At 34.7% G+C, this 22,099-nt stretch overlaps 2 protein-coding genes across 4 annotated transcripts in view; both read right to left on the minus strand.

Moving 5' to 3' along the window:
• Positions 1-1,824: 1,824 nt before the first annotated feature.
• Positions 1,825-8,079, minus strand: LOC110033860 (myosin-10-like). Of its 2 annotated transcripts, none has more exons than XM_020737997.1 (6): positions 7,900-8,079; positions 7,580-7,803; positions 7,244-7,456; positions 3,789-3,872; positions 3,309-3,431; positions 1,825-1,971 (listed from the first exon to the last, which is right to left on the minus strand). In XM_020737997.1, exons 2-6 carry the CDS (start codon positions 7,769-7,771, stop codon positions 1,873-1,875), a joined length of 711 nt encoding a protein of 236 aa, XP_020593656.1. In that variant the 5' UTR covers positions 7,772-7,803; positions 7,900-8,079; the 3' UTR covers positions 1,825-1,872. The 2 variants fall into 2 exon arrangements, with proteins under 2 accessions (XP_020593656.1, XP_020593657.1); XM_020737998.1 differs by having other exon boundaries at positions 7,890-8,079.
• Positions 8,080-13,425: 5,346 nt separating this feature from the next.
• LOC110033861 (plant UBX domain-containing protein 7) overlaps positions 13,426-22,099 on the minus strand; it is an 18,990-nt gene continuing 10,316 nt past the window's right edge. The window contains exons 5-11 of one of the 2 annotated variants that reach the window (XM_020737999.1): positions 17,212-17,289; positions 17,039-17,107; positions 16,147-16,290; positions 15,873-15,975; positions 15,448-15,489; positions 14,938-15,197; positions 13,426-13,934 (exon numbers count right to left, since the gene is read on the minus strand). In XM_020737999.1, the coding sequence (XP_020593658.1) occupies positions 13,770-13,934; positions 14,938-15,197; positions 15,448-15,489; positions 15,873-15,975; positions 16,147-16,290; positions 17,039-17,107; positions 17,212-17,289 (861 nt within the window). In that variant the 3' untranslated portion in view covers positions 13,426-13,769. The remainder of the gene's footprint in view (positions 13,935-14,937; positions 15,198-15,447; positions 15,490-15,872; positions 15,976-16,146; positions 16,291-17,038; positions 17,108-17,211; positions 17,290-22,099) is intronic. The other variant, XM_020738001.1, reaches the window with a different exon arrangement.

Consider the following 22,099-nt stretch of genomic DNA (forward strand, 5'->3'; position numbering starts at 1 on the left):
TGGTGAGGAATAGCCTTATGAGACAAATTTTCATTCAACATTTCTGGAAGATCTTCAGTTTTGCTATATTTTCCTTCACTTGGGTGATGTCAGGGACTGCAGAATCTAAATGCACAGGGAGGTTGGATCTCAAATGTGGATTAAGCCTAAAACATTTGACAGGTGTGTGCCCAATCAGTTTACAGTGATTATAATAATAGGTTCTTTGCTCTGCGACAGTTGGCTGCCAATACCCATTGTGGGCAGTACCAAACCATATTTCTTTCACATTAGGGAGGGTGATATCCCTTACAATAAGAATGCTTGCGACCGAAGGCATAAATAGGTTGAAGGTGGGTATGTCCAATTTCATAAGCCTCTCTAATGCAGCTCTAATAGAATAGAAGATTTGGTGATTAAAGTAGTGCAACTTTAGGTCAGGTAATTTAAACCAGATTGGAACTATAGGGGGTTCTTGGCTAGGATCGAATTCAAGGGACCACTTGAGCAATTTCATATATTTCCTATCAAATTTCATATACTTCTTGGAAAAAGTTTTGGCATGATCCTCTACTTTAGATAATTGTATCATCACATGAAAGAAAAAAAAAAGTTTGGATGCCCCAAAAAAAATTTACATTAGATCACCCAAACTTTGATATTTACACTTAAAACATTTTGCATAGTCTACTTTAGATAATGGCATCATAAAATTATGCATAAAAGTTCCATTCACTTGAAAGGAAAAAAAAAAAACGAATTGTAATGGTGGTATTTTTTATGTGATGCTAAAGATTTAAGTGAAATGCAGGTAAATATGAGAGTTTGTTGGATATGTAAATACCTAAGAATTATATGTTATGTATGTGAGTGTACCCTACAAATTTTAGTCTGCAAACCTGAACGGGCGTTGTTTGAAGAAAGCGAATGGCCAGTGGGTGATCAGGTTCTGGGCCACAACCAATTTTACTTTGTTTTATTTCACTATTTTTTACTTTGCCAAAACTATTGTTCTTGCCTTTATGTGGAAATAATGATGACTTTTACTTGCATAAATTAGAATAGCTGGTTTCCTTTAAATCTTATAAATAAGTTTAGCCAGCAAATATATTAGAGTTTTTGAAAATTCTAGCAATTTTACTATATAAAGTATACTATTAGTCACAATTTATTCCTTTTTGGGTACTTCACTTCATAATGCCTGTAGGAGAAAAAAAAAATTTAGGTGGGGCCCACCGAAATACATCGGGACACCTGATCTACGGTCCAGATCGGACACCGCACGCAAGCTACGTGCGGTGTCTGATCCGTATGGAATAATTTTTCCTGTAGGAGAGGTCTTCGAACAACAAATAATTTGAAATTTTTGTGGAGTTAACTCCGCAGAGTTATGACACTTGCCTTCCGTAGAACAGCAAAAGCAAATGGTTATTTACACTGCATCTTTTTCATGTCTCTATATAAATATTCTAACATACTGATAATTATAATAAACCCAAATTAACATTTAGAAAATAACATCACACAACAGGCTTGATTTGTGACAGCTCAACGAATCAACTCAAAACATAAACGAGAGCCAAAATATAAATCTAGTTTCTTCGGCCAACTTCAAACTATATATCATTCCTATATTCTTAGATATTGGCCCAACTCATTCCAATATGACAGGTGAATGAATATGATTCGGAATCCTTAAAATATTGTTCTAAAGCATACCAAAAAAAAAAAAAGAGAGAGAAGGGTACAAATACTAATACTCTAAGGTCTACAGTAAAATTGTTTAGGAACTGAAAGGCTTTGAGAAACCAAACCACTCTTCCATGAGTCAGCAGTCAGCAGGGGTCTCTAAGGCGCTTTACAATTAGAGAAGGCAGCGTGTTTTCTCACTTCTTAGAACGGTGTAAGTGGCTGTCTTGCTTGCTCTTCAGAATTGAACTCAATCTGTCGCCCAAAGGCAATGCTCTTCATCATGCTTGACTTGCGCTTGCCCTATAAAAAAAATAAAGGAAGATTTACACATACCACTCAATTCCTATGTATTTACATATCTAAGACCTAAACTTCAATTTTTATATATATTCTTCTTACTTATATATAAAAAGATGTATTTCACTTAAAGAGTGATATTTTTTTATGTGATATGAAAGTTTAGGTTGGTAGTGGGATTAAGGCTCTGTTGTTGTTGTTGTTGTTGTTGTTGTTGTTGTTGTATGAAAGTTTTAGTTGGTATAAATGTAAAAAGTAAAAGTTTAGGTGGTAGATATAGCAATACATAGGAATTGGATGGAATGAATGTAAAATGCCCTCAATAATGAAAATGAAAAGATACTTTCATGTTTTGGAAAGATTATATGTTTTGTGACCAGCATTAGAAGATATTGGTAGAAAAATTAAAACCTTTAGCGAATGAGAAAAGGGAAGAAACCAAAAAAGCTTAGGTAGTGAATCTCCCAGATTAACAGTTTCAAAGGAAATTTGCCGCTCTTCAATTCTTTGCATCACTGTAATTTTTCGTGTCATGCAAAGTTGTTCACCTCAGCTTGTTTAATAAATGGGTTAAACATAAAAGAGACCAACCAGCAATGTCTGTGATGTCTGTGACACATAAAATTTAGATTCATTCATATCTTGACTGATTGAGATTTAAAAAAGGCTTTTAGCTAAGTAAAACAAACTTACCATTAAAAATTAAAAGATTGAATGAGCTACTTTAAATAAATAAAAAAATAATCAACAATTCAGATCAATGACACAAGACATGTAAGGCTAAGATAACATATCGTAGAAGGATGGCAATCTTACTTCGCACATGCACTTAAGGAAAAAGAAAAAAAAGAAAATAACTGCGTTTTTACCTTCAAAAACCACATAAGATAGTCGCACTAGAAAACACAAGTTCTAGTTTTTATAATGCTTACAAGATGACTTGTTTTCATTGGGAATTGAGTGATTAATCAAAAATTTGTCAAAGCATCTAATGGTCAGTTCTTATGTATTTACATATCTAACACCTAAACTTCCATATTTACATGCATGCCACTAAAATCTTTAACATCACGTCAAAAAAATATCACCATCATTATCTTCTCTGCATGTTGCAATACACATTTTCATGCATAGCTTTATGGCACTGAATGTTATAAGTGTAAATATCAAACTTTGGGTGTTATACATGTATATATATATAAGAGTTGTGTGATATATATGTAATTTTCCCATTAAATTTTTTAGCTCGTCAACAAACTTCAACTCTTATTCATCTTGAAAGTCACTGAACTGAACCAAACAGGACCCTAAATCGTTCATGCTCAAGCTTATACTCTCACCTTAGAAGAAGATGCAGATAACTTGTTGCCAGATCCATGTCGTTGTGTTTCCCTCTGCAGAAGCCTTAGCAGTCGCTTATTCTCATCATCCAGTAATCTGTTGTCCTCAAATAGTACTTTCACCTTCAACAAAAGAAAAAAATAAATAAATAAATAAATAAATAAATAAACAGGAGTGAGAAAGAAACATGAGAAAAATAAATGGGAAGATTTACATACATTTTAATACATGCCAATTCCTATATATTCACCTAACACCTAAACTTTAACTTTTACATACATGCCACATGACATAGGCATGAAAAGGTGTATTTCAACTTTTAAAGTTGAATTGGTGGTATTTTTATGTGATAGGAAAGATACAAGAGGTATAAATGTAAAAAAGTAAAATTCAAGTGTTAGAAATGTAAATGCATAGGAATTGGGTGATATGTATGTAAATGCCCCGAATAAAAATAGATTGGTTTTAGGATCTCGCACCTCCTCCTCAGCTCTCTGCAGATTTATCCGGAGGTTCTCCTTATCTTCTTGCAAGGATTTAACTTCAGCAACTAATGCTTGAGCCTGAAATTGTTTGTTTTGAATATATAATTAAATTTAGAAATTACAGGGAAAGAAAACAGTAATTAGCAGAACCAAACTTTAAGAGCCTGTCTTAAATGTTAGGCACAATACAGAAAAAACAGATATCAGAAACTGTTGAATGAAACCAAGGTTTGTACAAATCAAAATTTGTTCATGCACCCTCTCAAAAAAAAAAAAAAAAAAAAAAAAAAACAAACCAAATGCACAATTTCATAGGAAAACTTGATATTTAATTCATCAAGGTTTATATATATGATTACGGATTTCATCAAGCATTAAATCCATGGTTGATGCTATTTTATTCACACTTGAACTCTTGACATAGCAGCCTTAACTAGGGTGTAAACCAGTTAAGTCGAGCTCAACTCATGAGATGTATGGTTGGCTTAAGCTCCACTCAAGCTCATAACTTGAGCTCGAACTCGGCTCATGACAACTATGCCCGGCTTGAGCTCGGCTCGAAAGCTTGATTTTGAGCTCAATTTTGATAAAAGTATCTTAAAAATTTATAGAATAGTTAAAGCTCTATTTATTATACAAAAATTAAGATTAATTATTCAATTAATCAAGCTGACTTGATGATCTCTTGAGCCAACACCGTGGCGCGGGGCTCGACTCCCCAGGGAGAGGCTGACCAGTTCAGTCAGCATATGGCACACCAATGCAATATTTTGATTTCGGTCCCTTATTGCTGTAGATATAAGAAATATCTTCTATGTTTAACCCGGCTGCATTTTTATAGACCCGGTAAGTTTCATAACTTTGCATTGTAAAGGCAAGGCATAAGAGGATGGTTCTTTTTTTTTTTTTTTTTACTCGGTAAACTCGTCACATTTTCATTTACATGAAAACTCAAGGAACATGTTTAGAATTTCCTTTTCTCTTACTGTAAAATCTCTGAAAGTTAAGAAGACGTCCATTCAAAAAGGAAAATTCAAAAAATTTCAAAAATGGGCAACTAAGGTATGCTTTGTAATGATAATCAATAACAAATTCGACCAATTTATACAGGTTATATGAGTAATTTTTTGAATAGAGTAAAACAAAGTAAGCAAAAGTAAAAGTTGTTAGAGATTAAATATTCGATTTGAAGTGAAAAAGATGTAGCATGTCAATTTCCATATAATATACATATAAACTAACAGCACCAAGAATACCACTTGATAATTTTGTATGGTGGCGTGCTGTTTTCTATCATGTTGTGTTATGATGTAATGTGTTTTCAAATAAAGTTTAAGGGCATTTAAATACATAACGCCCAATTCTTATAAATTTAGATATCTAACACCTAAACTTCGCCCAATTCATGCCACCCAAATCTTTCATGTCACATCATCAAAAGTACCACTCTTTAAGACTCAGTAAACTCGTCACATTTTCATTTACATGAAAACTCAAGGAACATGTTTAAAATTTCCTTTTCTCTTACTGTAAAATCTCTGAAAGTTAAGAAGACGTCCATTCAAAAAGGAAAATTCAAAAAATTTCAAAAATGGGCAACTAAGGTATGCTTTGTAATGATAATCAATAACAAATTCGACCAATTTATACAGGTTATATGAGTAATTTTTTGAATAGAGTAAAACAAAGTAAGCAAAAGTAAAAGTTGTTAGAGATTAAATATTCGATTTGAAGTGAAAAAGATGTAGCATGTCAATTTCCATATAATATACATATAAACTAACAGCACCAAGAATACCACTTGATAATTTTGTATGGTGGCGTGCTGTTTTCTATCATGTTGTGTTATGATGTAATGTGTTTTCAAATAAAGTTTAAGGGCATTTAAATACATAACGCCCAATTCTTATAAATTTAGATATCTAACACCTAAACTTCGCCCAATTCATGCCACCCAAATCTTTCATGTCACATCATCAAAAGTACCACTCTTTAAGTTTTAAACAATTGAAATACAACTTTTCATGCACAAGTGAAATATGTAAAATATGAAGTTTTGGGTTCGACATGTAAATTCGTAAGAATTGAGTGATAATTATGTATGTAGATCTTCGTAAAATATTATTGTTTGGTAAAACTATTATCAAATATGTTATTTGAAGTATTGCAATAGATAAAGTTGTTTTACAAAAACAATTGTGAAGCAATTGAATTGATTAAAGAAAAAATTAAATATGAGTAGTCATTGCCCCAAAAAATATGAATTACATTTATATTAAAGTAATTAATGGAATAATAATTTAAATTTATGTATCAATGAATAAAATTAAAACTAAAACTGTAGAATAATTTATATAGTAATATTAAGTTGCTTTTTAATGAAGAAAGAAACTTTATAATACCCATCTAGACAAGCACCTACTATTAGGATAATTTGGAAAAAAATAAATACAAGTTGGATATTAAGGCTAAAGTAGCTACTCATTATGCAAGGAATAAAAGAGATAAATTCATACACAAATAAATCATAATATTTGAACATTTGAGAGGATGTCATTGTATGATATCAATACATGAATCTTATAACCTCCTGATGGATGGAGGCATGCCCAATGGTGAAAAGTCTACTACATTCCTAATCCTAATAGATATATTTTGTCATAAAGTAATGCTATTTGAACAAAAGAAAGATGGTGCTATGTAATGTATAAATAAAACAAAGAGGCTTTGTCTGATTTTTTTTTTTTTTAATTAACCGGTTTTTTAAAAATGCATGCTTGCTTCGATTTCCATATCCACCATTTTAAAAAAAAAATTTTGCAGCAGAATTTTTCCACACAGCTTAATTGGTTGGACTTTTTTAGTAATAGACATATAAAATAGATATATTTTGTCTTAAAAGAACAATATTTTGTTAATAAAGCTGCTTTTTAAAATGCATGTTTCATAAGCTCCATTTTTAAATTTTTCGTGCAGCCGAAATTTTCCACACAGCTTTATTAGTTGGATTTTCCCTGATAATGTAACAATAAAATAAGGATACTTTCTCTTAAAAAACCTTTTTTTTTTAAATTGTTTTCTAGAATGCTTGCTTGCTTAGAATTTTCATAAGCCCTGTTTTTAAATTTTTGTGCAGCAGAATTCTTCCATACAGCAGTTGACTAACTTTTATCAAAACCTACTAATTGTTCAGCACCAAAGAAAAAAGTCAAATGAGGACACGGTCAACAGGAGCTAACACATTCACAAACTTGCAACTCTGCAGAATGAAAGAACTGTTACATTTAATTGCAGTAAAAAAATAGCTGATCCTCTTATTCCTTTTTAACTATAACAAAAAATAGAATTATGTGATGTTATAAAAGAATTTAGGAACATGGAGCAGACAAAAGCACAGACTGATGTAACTGATTTAGAACATTTAGCTGTATCAAGCAAAGAGGACTTACAGAGAGGCTATCACGCAACTGAGCACGAAGCTCATTGTTCTCCTTCTCCAACTCATCACATGACTCCATTGCCTTCTCCAAATCACGTTCAAACAGCATGCATTCACTTTCCATCTTAGCACAGTAATTCTCCATTTCAACACACCTTGCAGCCATCCTCTCCTTATCCTGGATGCAATTCTTTAAACCCTGAAGATTCATATTCGTCTCCTCCTGTCACCATAAACACAAAAATCCCAGATGCGTTCATAAAACCCTAGAAAAAGTACAAAGATAGGGGGAAAGCAGCAAAATCAAAGAAGGAAAAGTTAGCCGATTAAAGAAAGAAAACTGAACCTTGGAAAGCTGAAGGCGCTTATGAGACTCTTTGAGTTGGTCCTGCAAGAAGAAGATCTGATCTTGGAGGCGATGCCGCTCGTCCTCTGAAGCGAGAAGCTTCAGTCTGAGGGTCTTCTCTGATACCGGGAGGCCTAGGGAACACTCGATGGATTCCTTGATGTAATCGTCGACTTCCTGAAGCATATCCATCGCTTGAAGGGGGAAAAGAATAGCTCGGAACCCTATAGATCACACCAAACGAAACAAGATTTATCGTCGCAATTGTTAAAACCCTAGAATTGAAAGTTGATATAGCGGGTTGACGAACAGGAACAAACCCTAAGCCGAAAAGAAGTATAGTAATCGACTGTAAGCGAGATCTCGAGATTTTCGGGTTCTCGAAAACCCTAGGAGCGGACAAGCGAGATGGCGATCGACCGACGGAGAGAGTGATCGAGCGAGCGAGCGAGAGAGGATGTTCGACCTTAAGAGGATCAGGAATTTTTTCAAATTGCCAAGCGAGCCGTTAGGGCAACAATACAAGCGAGTTTATTATTATTATTATTATTTCAGAATTTACATACCTATTAAATAATTCTTATATATTTATATATGTATGTACATAGTTATTCTAAATATATGTACTTTTGAACTATAGTATTTCGGATGTATTAAAAAAATAAATATTCTATTTTTCTTACTTTGTTTTATGATTTTGGTATTGCAAATTAAAATTAAGAAAAATTTGGAGGTATTTAGAATTTAGATGAATTTCAACTAGCAATAAGGAGGCCTCATGCTTGATTCCTCTTATGATTGCACACCTTAAACTCACTCACTCTTTTGGGATGCATTGTGTTATTGCAATGACCATATGACTATGTTGTTTTAGCACCATTCATGATTTCATTTTACCTTCCCATGTCATTATTTTATCTCCTTTGTGAGTTCGTCGCCCTGTTGAGATCTTCGGCTGCTTCACTCACCAGGTCTTTTTTTTTTCTTATTTTTATTTCTTAACTTATGTATGCTCATTTGCCCTAGTGGTCGAGAGTTGATTTCAACCAAGAGGCCTTGGCTCTTATTGAATTTTTTTAGGGTTTAGGGTTTGTATTGTTTGTGAGCTCATATAAACTGATAGAGATCTTATTTTTAAGAGGAATGTGTGAGAGAAGATGATGTATGCATTGCTAGTTTGTGTTTCTCACTCTCTTTTATCAGAATCTTCGGATAGTCGGGAATGACTCAAAGAAAGGGTTTATGTTTCTCAGACACAAGAGAGAGAGAGAGGTTAGTAGTTTTTATAGAGAGAGAAAACATGTCTCCCTTGATCTCCTTTGACTCCCTTTTATATATGAGAAAAAATAAATATAAAGTTATATTTTGTGCAGTACTACGCCTATTTGTCTTGATGAAAAGATTATGACACGAGTGTCAGATGACGTCATAAGTAGGGATGGATATGTACCCTGATGTTATGATGGTCTTTTCCAGTAGTTCATTTTTCTTGGACTAATTCAACCACTTCAACAGATTTGATCAACTCGACCATTTCGACGGATGGGCTTAGTTCGACCACTTTGGTAGATGGGGTTAGCTTAATTTGATGATACAGGCTTTCTGGGCGCATGGATTATGATATCATACCCCCATGCAAGCCTTCCCTAAATGGTCGTATTTTGGGTATATAAATTCAAACTTTGCATGTGTTGTGTATGAGTTTGTAATTAAATAATTCGCTCAAAATTCTCAAAAAAAAAAATAATAATAATAATAAATGAATATTAAAAAAAATTCCTTGCATTTTAAATGCAATGTATTCAAATCTCATTCAATTTAACATATACTTAATTTTCTTATACTTAAAAACAAAAAGCCCCGTAATCAAGATCGAACAAAATCTAAATTCCTTAATTTGCATAGCATGAGTTACGCTTATTATTTTAAAAAATATAGTATTTCTCTAAATGAAATAAAACTTCGGAAGAAGAAAAACACACAAATAATTTACATAATAATAATAAAATTATTTTAAACGTAAAAAAAAATCATAAGAAAATAAAATACATAAATATTAAATTATCAAAATTTGAAATACATATCTTACATGTATGATATCAATTAATTTTTTTTTTTGTGAATCCTCTATTTCTTCCGATCCTATTTCTTCCGATCACATATACCATAAACTTTAATTATTTTCAATTTGTTCTGCATGAAATTAAAATATAAGAAGATTTACATACATATCTCTTAATTATGTATTTACATATATGAGATCCATACTTCAAGTTTTACATTAATGTAGCCTTATCTAGGCTTGCAAACATATATTTAACATTCAAAAGTTAAAAGGGTGGTATTTTTTATGTGATATCAACGATTTGGGTGATATAAATACATAGGAATTCGATTGTATGCATGTAAATGCCCCTAAAATATTATAAAAAAAATTTAATTCAATTTTGATTTTTCGCTTTGTTGAGTTATATAAAATTAAAACCTAACAAATAACCCAAAATCAAATAATAAGGTCTTAAGATTCAGAAATCAAAATGCATTTTGAAACTGAACCAAATCAACCAAACTTATTCTGTTTGGTTTAGGTTTTCGATTCTGACCAACTAATACACACCCCTATAAAGAATCATGTTTGTTTTAATATAGTTCAAGCACTAGAAATAATTATCAAGGCTTATCATCAAATGAATATTCCATCATTTTCTTCGTAAACAATAATTTAACTGAGGATGAACTGCCAAATCACAACCCATATAACATTTGTTTCAACGACCACACCCCATATGTTGCCACCATCTAATCTTCCCTGGCTACCATACCATGTAATTTTTTAGTACTTACATAATCAACATCTAGATTTTAACTTTTACATTTATACCTCCTAAATATTTCATAGCACATCAAAAACACCACTATTTTAATTTTTAAAATGTGAAATAAGACTTCTCATATATAAGGAGGCATATATGTAAAAAAATGAATTTTAGGTCATAGAAATGTAAATATATAGAACTGGAGTGGTATGCATGTAAATCTTTAGTTTTTCATTGGTCAAACATTTTAGATACACAAATAACAAAAACTATAGTAATTTAAATATACATGAAAGTTATTTATTATGATATGTAAATTTTAGTAATTTAAATAAGATTTATGGGATAAATCAGTACGTTTATATTATTCTATTATAACTTCTATCAGTGTATATAGCCCATTAAAATAAATAGCATTACATACACTATGAAATACTTTGATAAAAAAGCTAGCATACATATATTAATATGATGAGAATAAGGGAGCTATTCCAAGTCTTAAGACAATCTTAAATCCTTCAATTCTCCCTGATTGAAGTCTCTTTAACATTGTTCAGAACAAAACATTTTGCTGGACTTTGGTGGAGAAGTCCAGGATAAACAAACTAGAGTTAAATCTATTCTCAAAATCAATCCTAAAATACGATTTTAATCACAATCAAAGGGCTAAGTCAATTAAACCTAATCTCTCATTCATATATATATACAAAAATAAAAACAAGCCTTTATCCCATTAAGGGTCTGTTTGGGGCAGCTGCAGCTTATCCAGTTTATGCTGATAAGCAACTTATCTTGATAATCTGTTGAGCAGCTGATCCAGATAAGTCCAGATAAGTTGGTTGGTTGTTTGGTTTGTGCGTTTATAAAACAGCTGATTCTGGATAAATGACACTTCTGCCCATGTTTTGGATAATTTGTTTAGCTATTTGATTTGTGTGTTTTGTAAACAACTGATCTGCAGATTTTCTTTAGTTAAATGAACAATCAGTCACGCAGAAGTTGTATTTTTCTCAACAAAATGACAATGTATACGTGTTAGATATTTTAGAACCAATTAACCCTCATCAAATTCATTTGACACATACAGACCACCCAAAAATTCCAACATAACATTGATTTATATGGAAAAGAACTGTTGAAGACTTCTGCTTACAGTAAAGATAGGAAAATCAGAAACCTATGTAAAGCTTAAACTTCAATTTTTGCTATACTTTTCATCATTATCAAGCCAAAAATCAACAAATTATTTGAATCATTGAGTATGTAAAGATAAATTATTTGCTACTAATATTGACTCAAAAGAGACGAGAAGTCAATTTCTGGATATTGTAAACTAAAAAATAAATAAGAAACAAGCAGACACAGATTTAAGTGATGGGTGAATGCAAAGTTATGGCTTGATTTATGACCAGACCTATATGTAAAATTATATGGGTAAAGCGCTCCTGAAATTGTTTGATTTTCTAATTATAGTCGAGGATTGGTACATTAAAAGCTATTTTATCATCTACATTACCAAATACTCAATATGAGAAGGGCAATTTGAGAAGACCATCCTTACCTGCTATCCTTCGCTTCAGCTGTTGCTTTTGAGGTAGGGGCTTTGCCTGGCTTTCGGCAGAGGAGCTACGGACGTAGGGCAGAGGAGAGGAGGAAGGGGCTTTGCCTGGCTTTCGGCAGAGGAGCAACGGACGTAGGGCTGAGGAGTGACGGAGGAAGTGGCTTCGCTTGGCTTTCGGCAGAGGAGCAACGGAGGAAGAGATATTGTATGGCTTTCGGCAGAAGAGGGACGGAGGTAGGGCAGAGGAGCGATGGAGGAAGGGGCTTCGCATGGCTTTCAGCAGAAGAGCGACAGAGGTCTTCGTCTGGCTTTCGGCAGCGACGGAGGTCTTCGCTTGGCTTTCGGCGGGGAGGTAAAAGCTGAGAGCGAAGATTTCGGCGAGTGAGGGCAGGGAGGTAAAAGCTGGAGCGAACGTAGGTCGCGAACGCGAACGCCGATCACAGGTATAACCTCGCGTCCGGCTTCTAACCAAAATAAGAAACATGGTTTTAGGATAATCACCCGAAACGTGCGAAACAAACGGTGAGACAACATTTTAAAAACGTCGTCGCACTTATAAGCTGTCCCAAACAGACCGTAAGTGGGGTCAGCTATATGAATAATTTTTCTCCCTTGTGTCCTATTGAATGTCATATTTTCATTTTAACTCTAATAGGTTAATGATCATTGTTTATACAATTTGCCCAAGCCTTTTTAGGTCTACCTCTTCCTTTCTTGACATAAGTCAAATCTAAACAATCCACTAACCTAGCTGGATCATCAGATGAACGACCTTTAATGTGATCAAACAATCTAAGACACTCTCTTTAACCTTGTCTTCTACTAAAGCTACACCAACCCTTTCAATGACATATTCATTTCACATATCATCTCAACAACACTTTATTATATGCATATCTTTTAAAGGCCAACATTTTGCATCATAAAACATTGTGCATCCCACCACCATCTTTTAAATTTTTCTTCAAGTCTAAGCAAAACTTTTCTATCACACAATAGGCCCAATGCATTCCTCTACTTTAACCAATCAACTCGAATTCTACTAATAACATCCCCATCAATAGCACCATCACAATGAACAATAGACCAGAGATATCTAAAAAGTTCACATCTTTTAATGAATTGATTATCCATAGCTACAACTGTCACTAGAAATACTACTACTAAATTACATTTCATGTATTCAATTTCAGATCTACTCAAATGAATGCATTTAAACTCCAATATAGGACCTCCATAATTCCATTATTTCCTGAACTATTTCTCTACTCTCATCCATAAGAAGGATATATATATATATATATATATATATATATATCTAAGAGAGAGAGAGAGAGAGAGAGAGAATCTGCTTACAAGCCTGGACTTCACCCCTAAAAATATTTCTAAAAAAAATTATTAAATTTTACTATTTATACAGAGTATTCAAGAAGAACAATTGCACATCCCAGACATCACCTGATTTCTTCCGTCTGCAATATAACCTCTCGTTCTCACCCCTCCAAATATTTCCAAGCAAATAATGTTCTGCAAAGAGAAATACATCCACTAGATGTTTAATTATCTGGAATAGTGTCTGCCAGCAATTAACAATATAACATATAAATTACAGAAGGTCATCAAATCTAACGAGTAAATAATATAGACAACGTTCAACTGTTAACATTTAAACAATTTTTCCCCCAGGAGAAATTTTAAATTAATAGGAACTCCCATCCCATCTTGTTTGCTCTTCATAAGACAATATATTATCTGACGCATTATGATGGTTTCAGGACATTGGAAATGTCCCAAAACTAAAAGAAACAACCTTTCAATCCCACAGCATAGAAACCAAAGAATTTGATAGACCAGCTTCATCAAACGTTAAATTGCTCTCAAAATCGAGAGTTTTGGATGCGCCAGGAATTGCTTGTGTGAAATGGAAAGGACGAGTTCCTGCCTCCTCCATTTCAGAAGAGCAGAATGACCATAATAACTGCAAAATTCAACAATGAGAAAAAGGTGAGTTTAGGTGAAGAAAGATATACTTGGGAAGATTACATATATAGTTGTTTGCAAACAACACATATTCGGCTTTTGATAAGTAGCACATATTTTATTTGTTCGTTAAACAAACGAGTAAATAATGAACAGTTTTTTTTTTTAATCTTGATTTATAAACAAAAAAGAGGCGAACAAACTTTTGTTTGACCATGTTCGGAATTAATTAAATAATTACTTAAATATTCTTATTATAACTAATTTTTATAATGCATTTAAAGATAATTAAACCTTATTATTTTTTAAAATAAGTAGTGTCAAAATAATCTTCTTAAGTTTTTGCAGAGGAGTCATTTTAGCCCCCAAGTCTATAAAAGTGCTAATTTAGTCCCTAAACTCTTTTAATATGGTCCGCAATAATCCCTAGTTATTATTTCAGCCCCAAATTTAAAAGGTTCAGGGGTTAATTTGACACTTTTATAGAATCTAGGACTAAAACGGCCTCATGCAACTAGTCTGGGACTATTTTGACATTTTACCTTTTTTTTTAATCAACCGGGCTAATTTGGAGCTGGAGAGGAACTGAAACAAACAAATAAATTCGAATATAGTAAAAAATGAACAAGTATTCATGAGCTACTTTGAACATGAGCCTATTTCAAAAAAAAAAGAAGCCGAACACGAACAAGCATTGGACTCCCTTAAGCTCTACTCGTTATATCAAACTCAATTCCTATGTATTTATATATCTAACATCTAAATTTTAATTATTACATACATGCCATCTTAGTATATTATCTATGCATCAAAAGGTGTTTCACTTTTTAAAATTTAAATAGTGATATTAGTGGTACTTTTGAAGTGATATAAAGATTTGAGTGGTTTAAATATAAAAAGTAATGTCTACATGTTAGATATGTAAATACATAAGAATGTGTGGTATGGTATGTATGCAAATATCCTCATATTTAAATTGTAAGATTTTAGTATACTTCCACCTTTATTGAGTCGGAATGGAGGAAGCTCCTTTGGACGCGGCGGCCATCAGGTAGACGGATGCCAACCCGACAAACAAGCTCCCTGTTTCCCTTCGGCTCCTCTGGAAGGGGAGGATATAAGGGTTCCTCGCTGGAACTGGTTTTGGCATCTTCTTTAGCTTTTACCTCGACATCTACACAGGACTCCACGGGCGCCTTTGTTCCTTCCAATGAAGCTGCAACTGCCATCAGCAGCTCTTCGTCTTCCTCGAGATGCTTTTCTGTGGCGGGGGAGAAAAAAATCATATGGCATCAAGGATGGCAACAGCTAAATGAATCACCCGGAAGTAAATATTAACAAGCCTAATAACTAGGATGAAGATGCGAGTAGATTAGGGTACAAAGATAAGTAATTATGGCAGCATTTGAGTGTGTGAATGAAAAGAAAAATAGAAACTGCGGGCAATAATATATATAAATAGACAGATAAATGGGAGAGAGGCAGAGAGGAGAGAGAGAGGATATGCACACCTGGGCATGCGGTTTTTTTGTACGGATTGACAAATAGACGATCTAAACACAAAACACACGCAATTTAAATGACAAAATGGCAATGGAAATTAGAAAAATGAAGCAGTGAGAAAAATTCACCAAAAGGGATCAACAAACTTCTCATAAAAATATGGCTTAATCAAACAAAAACTAAAAAAATTTCCTCAGAAAAACTCTTTCATGGATGACAAGGATCAGAAGTGAAACGCCAAACCCTAAGAAAACCTATATAAGTAAGAAAACTCAAATCCCATCAAAACCATGAAAGTGGTTATTGAAGCACAATATCCCTAAACAAAGCATGGCGAGGGACTTTCTAATAGTGACCAAACAAAAATATGAGCTAACAATATCAGAATTTGCAAATCTACTATAAACCGTGGAGAGAAATACAAATGCAAAACCTGATATAATGTCCGTAGAATCCTTAGCTCCTTCCCTGCGCCTTTTAAAAGGATGGGAAAAGTGTTGTTGTTTTGGTCCGCCTTCCATAAATGGGAGTAAATCCTACATGAAGGGAACGGCATTTGATGTTAGAGAAAGCAAAAAAAAGTGTAAGATAAAGTACAAGTCTTAAATATACAAACAATAAGCTTTCCAGTGCATCATGCTATATTATCATATGTCTAAATGGAAAAATAAGATTGAAATATATGAAAACATTTCAATGTTGATTACCTCCAATATACGTTCTGGCTGTACCATGCCAGCCCATGCTCGCATTTTCTGCCCAGTGATAGGATCAATAACCAGGATGGCCGGAATTGAGACCAAATTATAGTAGGTGCAAACCTTCTTTCCCTCACTGGTGTCACTATATACCTACAAAACATTGAGAGAATAAAGTTAGCCCAGTATAACGATCAATCTTTATAAGCTTCACAAGGACATGAAGAACGGAACAAGACACAAAAGCAGATTTTACCATGACATTCAGCCTGGAAATCAGTTAAAAGAAAGACACTTCACAAACAAAAGAGTTGCAAACTGCTAAAAAATTGCTGCCAAAATCAAGGAGTACTAGCAGCCAAAATATAGAATAAATCCATCGGGGTGCATGTGTGGCCAGAACCTGCCAATAAAAACTTGACCCTTCACCCACAAAAGTACAGAGTTTGCAACAATTCATTTCACAACTGGAAAGGGGGAAAAATAACCAATCTAATATATTGACAAAGAATAAAAGGTTTTGTAGTTTACAAGAAGTTAGAACAGCAAAACAACAAGAATTTTATATGCAAAACCAAGCCCACGCCTCTTAAATGATCTGAAAAGAGCAACACTAAGTCAATCAGGGAAGCAGTACATAAATTGAAGAAATAGGGATAACATAAAGAGAGCATTAATCGAAATGGAAAACGATATGGGCAATGACAATAGAGAAACATATCACTGAATGCGTCCCTCGGTCGATAATAAACCTTATTAAACAAAAAAAAAAACAGGAATGCAAAGCTATGCAAAGCAACAAAAATATCATGACACAATCACAGAAGATACAGAAAAAAAAAACAAAGTTCTGAAACACTCTACATCACACATCGGTAAAAAAACAAATAGAGAGATTTACCTGCCAGAATATGAAATTGGTGCGAATTGTTTGTGTCACAGCTTCATTTGACCATGTATCCCGATTAAGCTTCACATTAAAAGGTAACATAACATCACTTGATTTAACCCAATTGCATTTTCAGAAAACATAATTTAAATTTAATAAAACAATTTTTTTATAGAAAAACTCACCATATGAGAGCTAAATTCTTCCGTGGATTGTAGGTTGACTAACAACCACTTGTCCAGAAGAGAAGCCTCAAACTTGGCCTACATTATATAAATGATATGAATCATTAGGCAAAAAGAGAAATGGTAAAAAAGAAAAAACTTCTATCACAGAAAGCGGAAAAAATAGAAATTGTACAATTGTAGCAATTCAATTATAGCAAAGAAACCTTAAATTTGTTGATTTGCTAAGAAGGGGGCAGTAAATAATATTTCCGCATGCAAGATTTTAACTAAAGAAAGCACATACATAACAGCCCAATATAAACAAAAATCCTGGTCGGAAAAGTATCGTTTCAGCCAATGCATTCTTATAATAATACTTTTCCTTAAAACATACTCCAATAGAGTAACCATATAATCCTGTCCAAGGCCCTGACTCAAACAAAGACAGGCGAGTGTATAGATACAAGCAGCAAGACTGGCGTTGTGAACAAACTGGTCAACTAAAAACCAGTATTATATATATATATATATATATATATATGTATGACAGTCCTAGTCTCAACATAATTATTTGGGTGACACAATATAAACAGGTGTAGAATTATAGGCATTGATGTTTAATTAAAACGTACGAACTAAACCATGCAAATTGATTGTACACGCTCATGAAATCCTGCATATTTACAAATCTAGCACCCAAACTTTAAAAATGAACTATGGAGTTCAAGCATTCGTGCATGCTTCAACCAATCTATTTCGAATTTCACTAACGCAAAAAATAAATAAATATACAGGTTGAGCTTTTGTTGTTATTTTCATTATAAACAAAATTAGACATCATATAAATGCCCTTTGCAAAAACATTTTTTTAAAACAATTACTTTGAAATCAAAATTATCAATTTATTCCATATAATTTAAGATACATGATCATTGTTCGATTTTATTAAAATACTTGTAAACAAAAAATTTCATAAATCGATGGCACTAATTGGACCGCCCAATAAGATGGTAATTTTATGAGCTTGTAGCTTAAAGACAGTTCAATCATATAGAACAAAGACACCTATTTAATGACATGGATTAAAATGACTTCTCTTCGTTCTCCATTTGCATATTTAAAAAAAGAAACAAAATCGCATAAAAATGAAAATTAAAAAAAATATAATAATCAATTTATAAACAACACAAATCATAACAATTATCCTTATTCCAACAATTGATTTCACCATATTCCCATAAATTAAATCCAACTTCTCTCCCAATTTCTAAGCTATCCCAAGTAAAACCTTGGCCAGAAGCCAGAGATCAACGTCAAGCCCATAAATATTTCATTATGAGAAAAGATTCAAAGTGGTCCCATGGCTCTTTGCAAAGGTCCCATAAATATTTCATTACGAGAAAAGTGTCAAAATGGTCCCATGGCTCTTTGCAATGGGTCGTTTTAGTCACAAATTTTACAAAAATATCAATTTAGTCCCAGACTTAATTAATATTAGTTAAATAGTCCCCAAAGACGATTATTTTGGTCACTAATAAACATAATGGGGACTAATTTAGCATTTTTTTAAAACATTGGGACTAAATTGACCCAATGTAAATATTCAAGATTATTTTGGCTCTTAACTCATCATTATACATGCCCCCGCAACACAAACAAGCAGCCTTTACATCCATAAAAGCAAATATCAAAATTAATCTTCAGTCCTCCAAGCCACCCTCTCTTCTTCATAAAATGTGAATAGCATGCATCAAAATTAATGCGTTGTATTTCAATCCTCCAAGCCACTCTCTCTAGTAATGCAAGGTGCTAAAAGGCACTCTTGTAGCGGGGCGCTAACAACGTCCCTAGTGAAGGGGGCTAATCGCGCGGGACAGAAATACAACAATCCCTAATGAATGCGGGAGGTGGGATTGCAAAATTTTGTGATCCATGGAGATGCATCACGATCCAAGGAAGCTTCGCGGGTTGTTGGAGTGTCTTCTAGATTCTTCTTGCCTTTCCCCATTTTTTCTTTTGCCTAAAAGATTCCCAGAAGTCTATACATTGTTGTCCTCAGCATGTGGGAGTCAGTTCAAGTTGTGTTGGCTTAAGATCTTCTATGTGGAATCCCCTTCCCCTTTGTGGGTTGTATCCGAGAAGGTGGCGGTGCTCCAGCTTTATCCTCTCCGGGTGATGATTGTATTCTTCCCCTACCTTTCCCCAAAACCTTCTCCTTCCCCTTTTCCAGCTGTCAAACTCTCCCTCTACCACCCCAACACACCTATAACCCTACCTACTTGTAGCCCCTACAGTTCTGCGCCTCCCCTCACTGCCACCCGCATCTGTGACTATCATAATCCCTTCCAATCATTCTTATCCCTCTAACCGACCTTCACCACCCATTAGGATATATTTAGAGTGATTGCATGTGATGTGTATGTCGGTGTAACTTCCTGTTTGTGTCAGATTGTAACCCAAATTTTCTATTAATGAAAGTCTGCTTTTGTGTTTCCACTATTTTTCCTACGAGTTTCAATATAATTTGGTATCAGAGCTAGTCCAAACTTGGTACCATCTTCGGGTTTCCTAGCATCCGCTCCTACCCAAACCACCTCCACCAAATTTTTCCTTATGATTCCCAACCCTAGCCATGACACCGCGAAGAGGTACACTGAACTCGACTCAGGAAGAAATTCAACAAGAAATCTATCGTCTCCAGCAGAGACTGCAGAGCTGAATGACGGAAACTAGGAAGAGATTATCTTCAACCGAGATTCGGAGAGTCGAAGGGAGACAGGGACAAGGAGAATTTGTTCCACGCGGAAGATCACAGCAACGAGTAATATCGACCACGCCGTTTTGGTATCCAATATCAAAGGAGGACAAGAGAAGAAACCCCTTATGGAGGTCAGCGGGACTTCGACATCAAAATGGACCTCCAAGAATTTGAAAGAGGTATGGAATCTGATGAGTTTATCGACTAGCTATAATCAGTTGAACAAATTTTCAAATATAAAGATGTACCAGAGGACAAATGAGTCAAGCTAGTTGCCCTTAAACTAAAAAAATTCTCCTTATGGCGGTAAAATATGCAAAGGAAGAAGAGAAGAGAAAACAATGAGAAGATAACTAAGTGAGAGAAGATAAATAAGGTAAATCAAAAAAAGTACATCCTACTCCACTATCGTCAGGATATGTTTTTGAAACTCCACAACTCGCAGAAGAGGGATCTTTCAGTGGAGGAGTTCACAGCCCAATTCAATCACCTACAGCTGAAATGTGAGCTAATGGAGCTAGAGGAGCATATGATAGTCAGTTACCTCAGCGGTCTGAAACCCACCATCAGCAATGTGGTAGAATTGCAGTCATATTGGATGTTAGGGGGCGTCCAAACATTAGCCTTGAAAGTGGAGAGACGGTAGAAACAGAGCAAGCAAAAACCATCTTTCAGGCAACAAACTTTGAGCACGCAATCACCTACAGTTACCACGGCAGACAAGGGTAACTAAGGAAAAAATAACAAACCCGAACAAGAGAATGATACTCCAAATTACAACAAAAAGAAATAGAAGAAAGGTAGCTCCTCCAATATTATACCAGCAAAGAAATTTTTCAAATGTCACAGTTATAGTTACATAGCTTCCAGCTGTCCCACGAGCAGTGTAGTATCACTTACTCATCAGGGCGCCATGGAAGAGACTAGTGAGATGAAGAGAAAACTAAGGAACGGGGTGAGGTGTATCAGCTTCCCTCAAATGAAGGAGAGGCGCTTGTGATTCAACAGATCTTGCAGATTGAGGACATAAGGGATCCACAGCGACTTCGCCACAACATATTCTATACCTATTGCACAATAAACAGAAAGGTATGCAGTCTCATCATCGACTGCGGGAGCAACAAGAATGTTGCATCGACACGGTTGGTAGAGAAATTCGGACTTGCGACTTAGAAGCATCCCGAGTCGTATTCACTGACGTGGCTGAAGGAAAATTGGGTCAGCATCGACCAAAGATGCTTGGTAGAATTTTTGATCGAAGGCTAGCTACGGGACCAGGTGTGGTGTGATGTTGTCTTTATGGATAACTACCACCTTCTATTGGAAAGAACGATACAACCCGAGGTCAAAAGATCTCTTACCAGCAGAGCAGCATTCTTTAGGACCAGATTTAGTGGCAACACAGAATGAGTGGCTTGAGATACTGACTCCAAACAAGGGACAAATGCAACAGAGAATATTCCAAGGCCTCGTAGTTGATAACGTATCACCGACTCCACCACTGAGCACGAGGGTTCAGGCCATTCTCACGGCACATTAGACTGAACTGGAAGATAAGATTGACGTGGATGTTCGCTCATGAGCGGGAGAAGACCCTCAGATTCTTCGGGAGACAATGCAGTCATCAGTGGGATCCAAGGATGGCTGACGACGAAATGAAAGCTTCAAACTATGACGTGGAAGCACCCCCAACCTCGAGAGACTGATGATGGGGCGCTAAAAGGCGCCCCTAAAGCGGGCTCTAACTGCGCCCCTATAGTTGGGCGCTAATCTTGCGGGACGGAAAACCTATGATCCATAGCGAAGGCAGGAGGCGGAATCGCGAAATTTCGCAATCCATGGAAATGCATCGCCATTCAAGGAAGCTTCAAGGGTTGTTGCTATGTCTTATGTATTCTTCTAAACTTTTCCCCTGTTTCTTTTGTGTAGAAGTTTCCTAGGAGTATATAAATTGATGTCTTTTGTACGTGGGAGTCAGTTTTGATTGTGTTGGCTTCAAATCTCCTGTGTGGAATCCTCTTCCCCTTTGTAGGTTGTATCTGAGAAGGTAATGGAACTCTGGTTGTATCATCTCCAAGGTAATGAGTGTATCCTTCCCCTACCTTCCCCAAAACCTACTCCCAATTTTCCAGTCGTTGAACTCTTTCC

The sequence above is a fragment of the Phalaenopsis equestris genome, unplaced genomic scaffold (assembly GCF_001263595.1).
Source record: "Phalaenopsis equestris unplaced genomic scaffold, ASM126359v1 Scaffold001307, whole genome shotgun sequence".
Lineage (NCBI taxonomy): Eukaryota > Viridiplantae > Streptophyta > Magnoliopsida > Asparagales > Orchidaceae > Phalaenopsis > Phalaenopsis equestris.

Coding starts and splice junctions, on each gene's coding strand:
- LOC110033860 (XM_020737997.1), bottom strand. CDS start 7,771: ATGGATATGCTTCAGGAAGTCGACGATTACATCAAGGAATCCATCGAG. Junction 7,457..7,579: donor AGCGCCTTCAGCTTTCCAAG/GTTCAGTTTTCT, acceptor TTATGGTGACAG/GAGGAGACGAATATGAATCT. Junction 3,432..3,788: donor TGCAGAGAGCTGAGGAGGAG/GTGCGAGATCCT, acceptor CTTTTGTTGAAG/GTGAAAGTACTATTTGAGGA.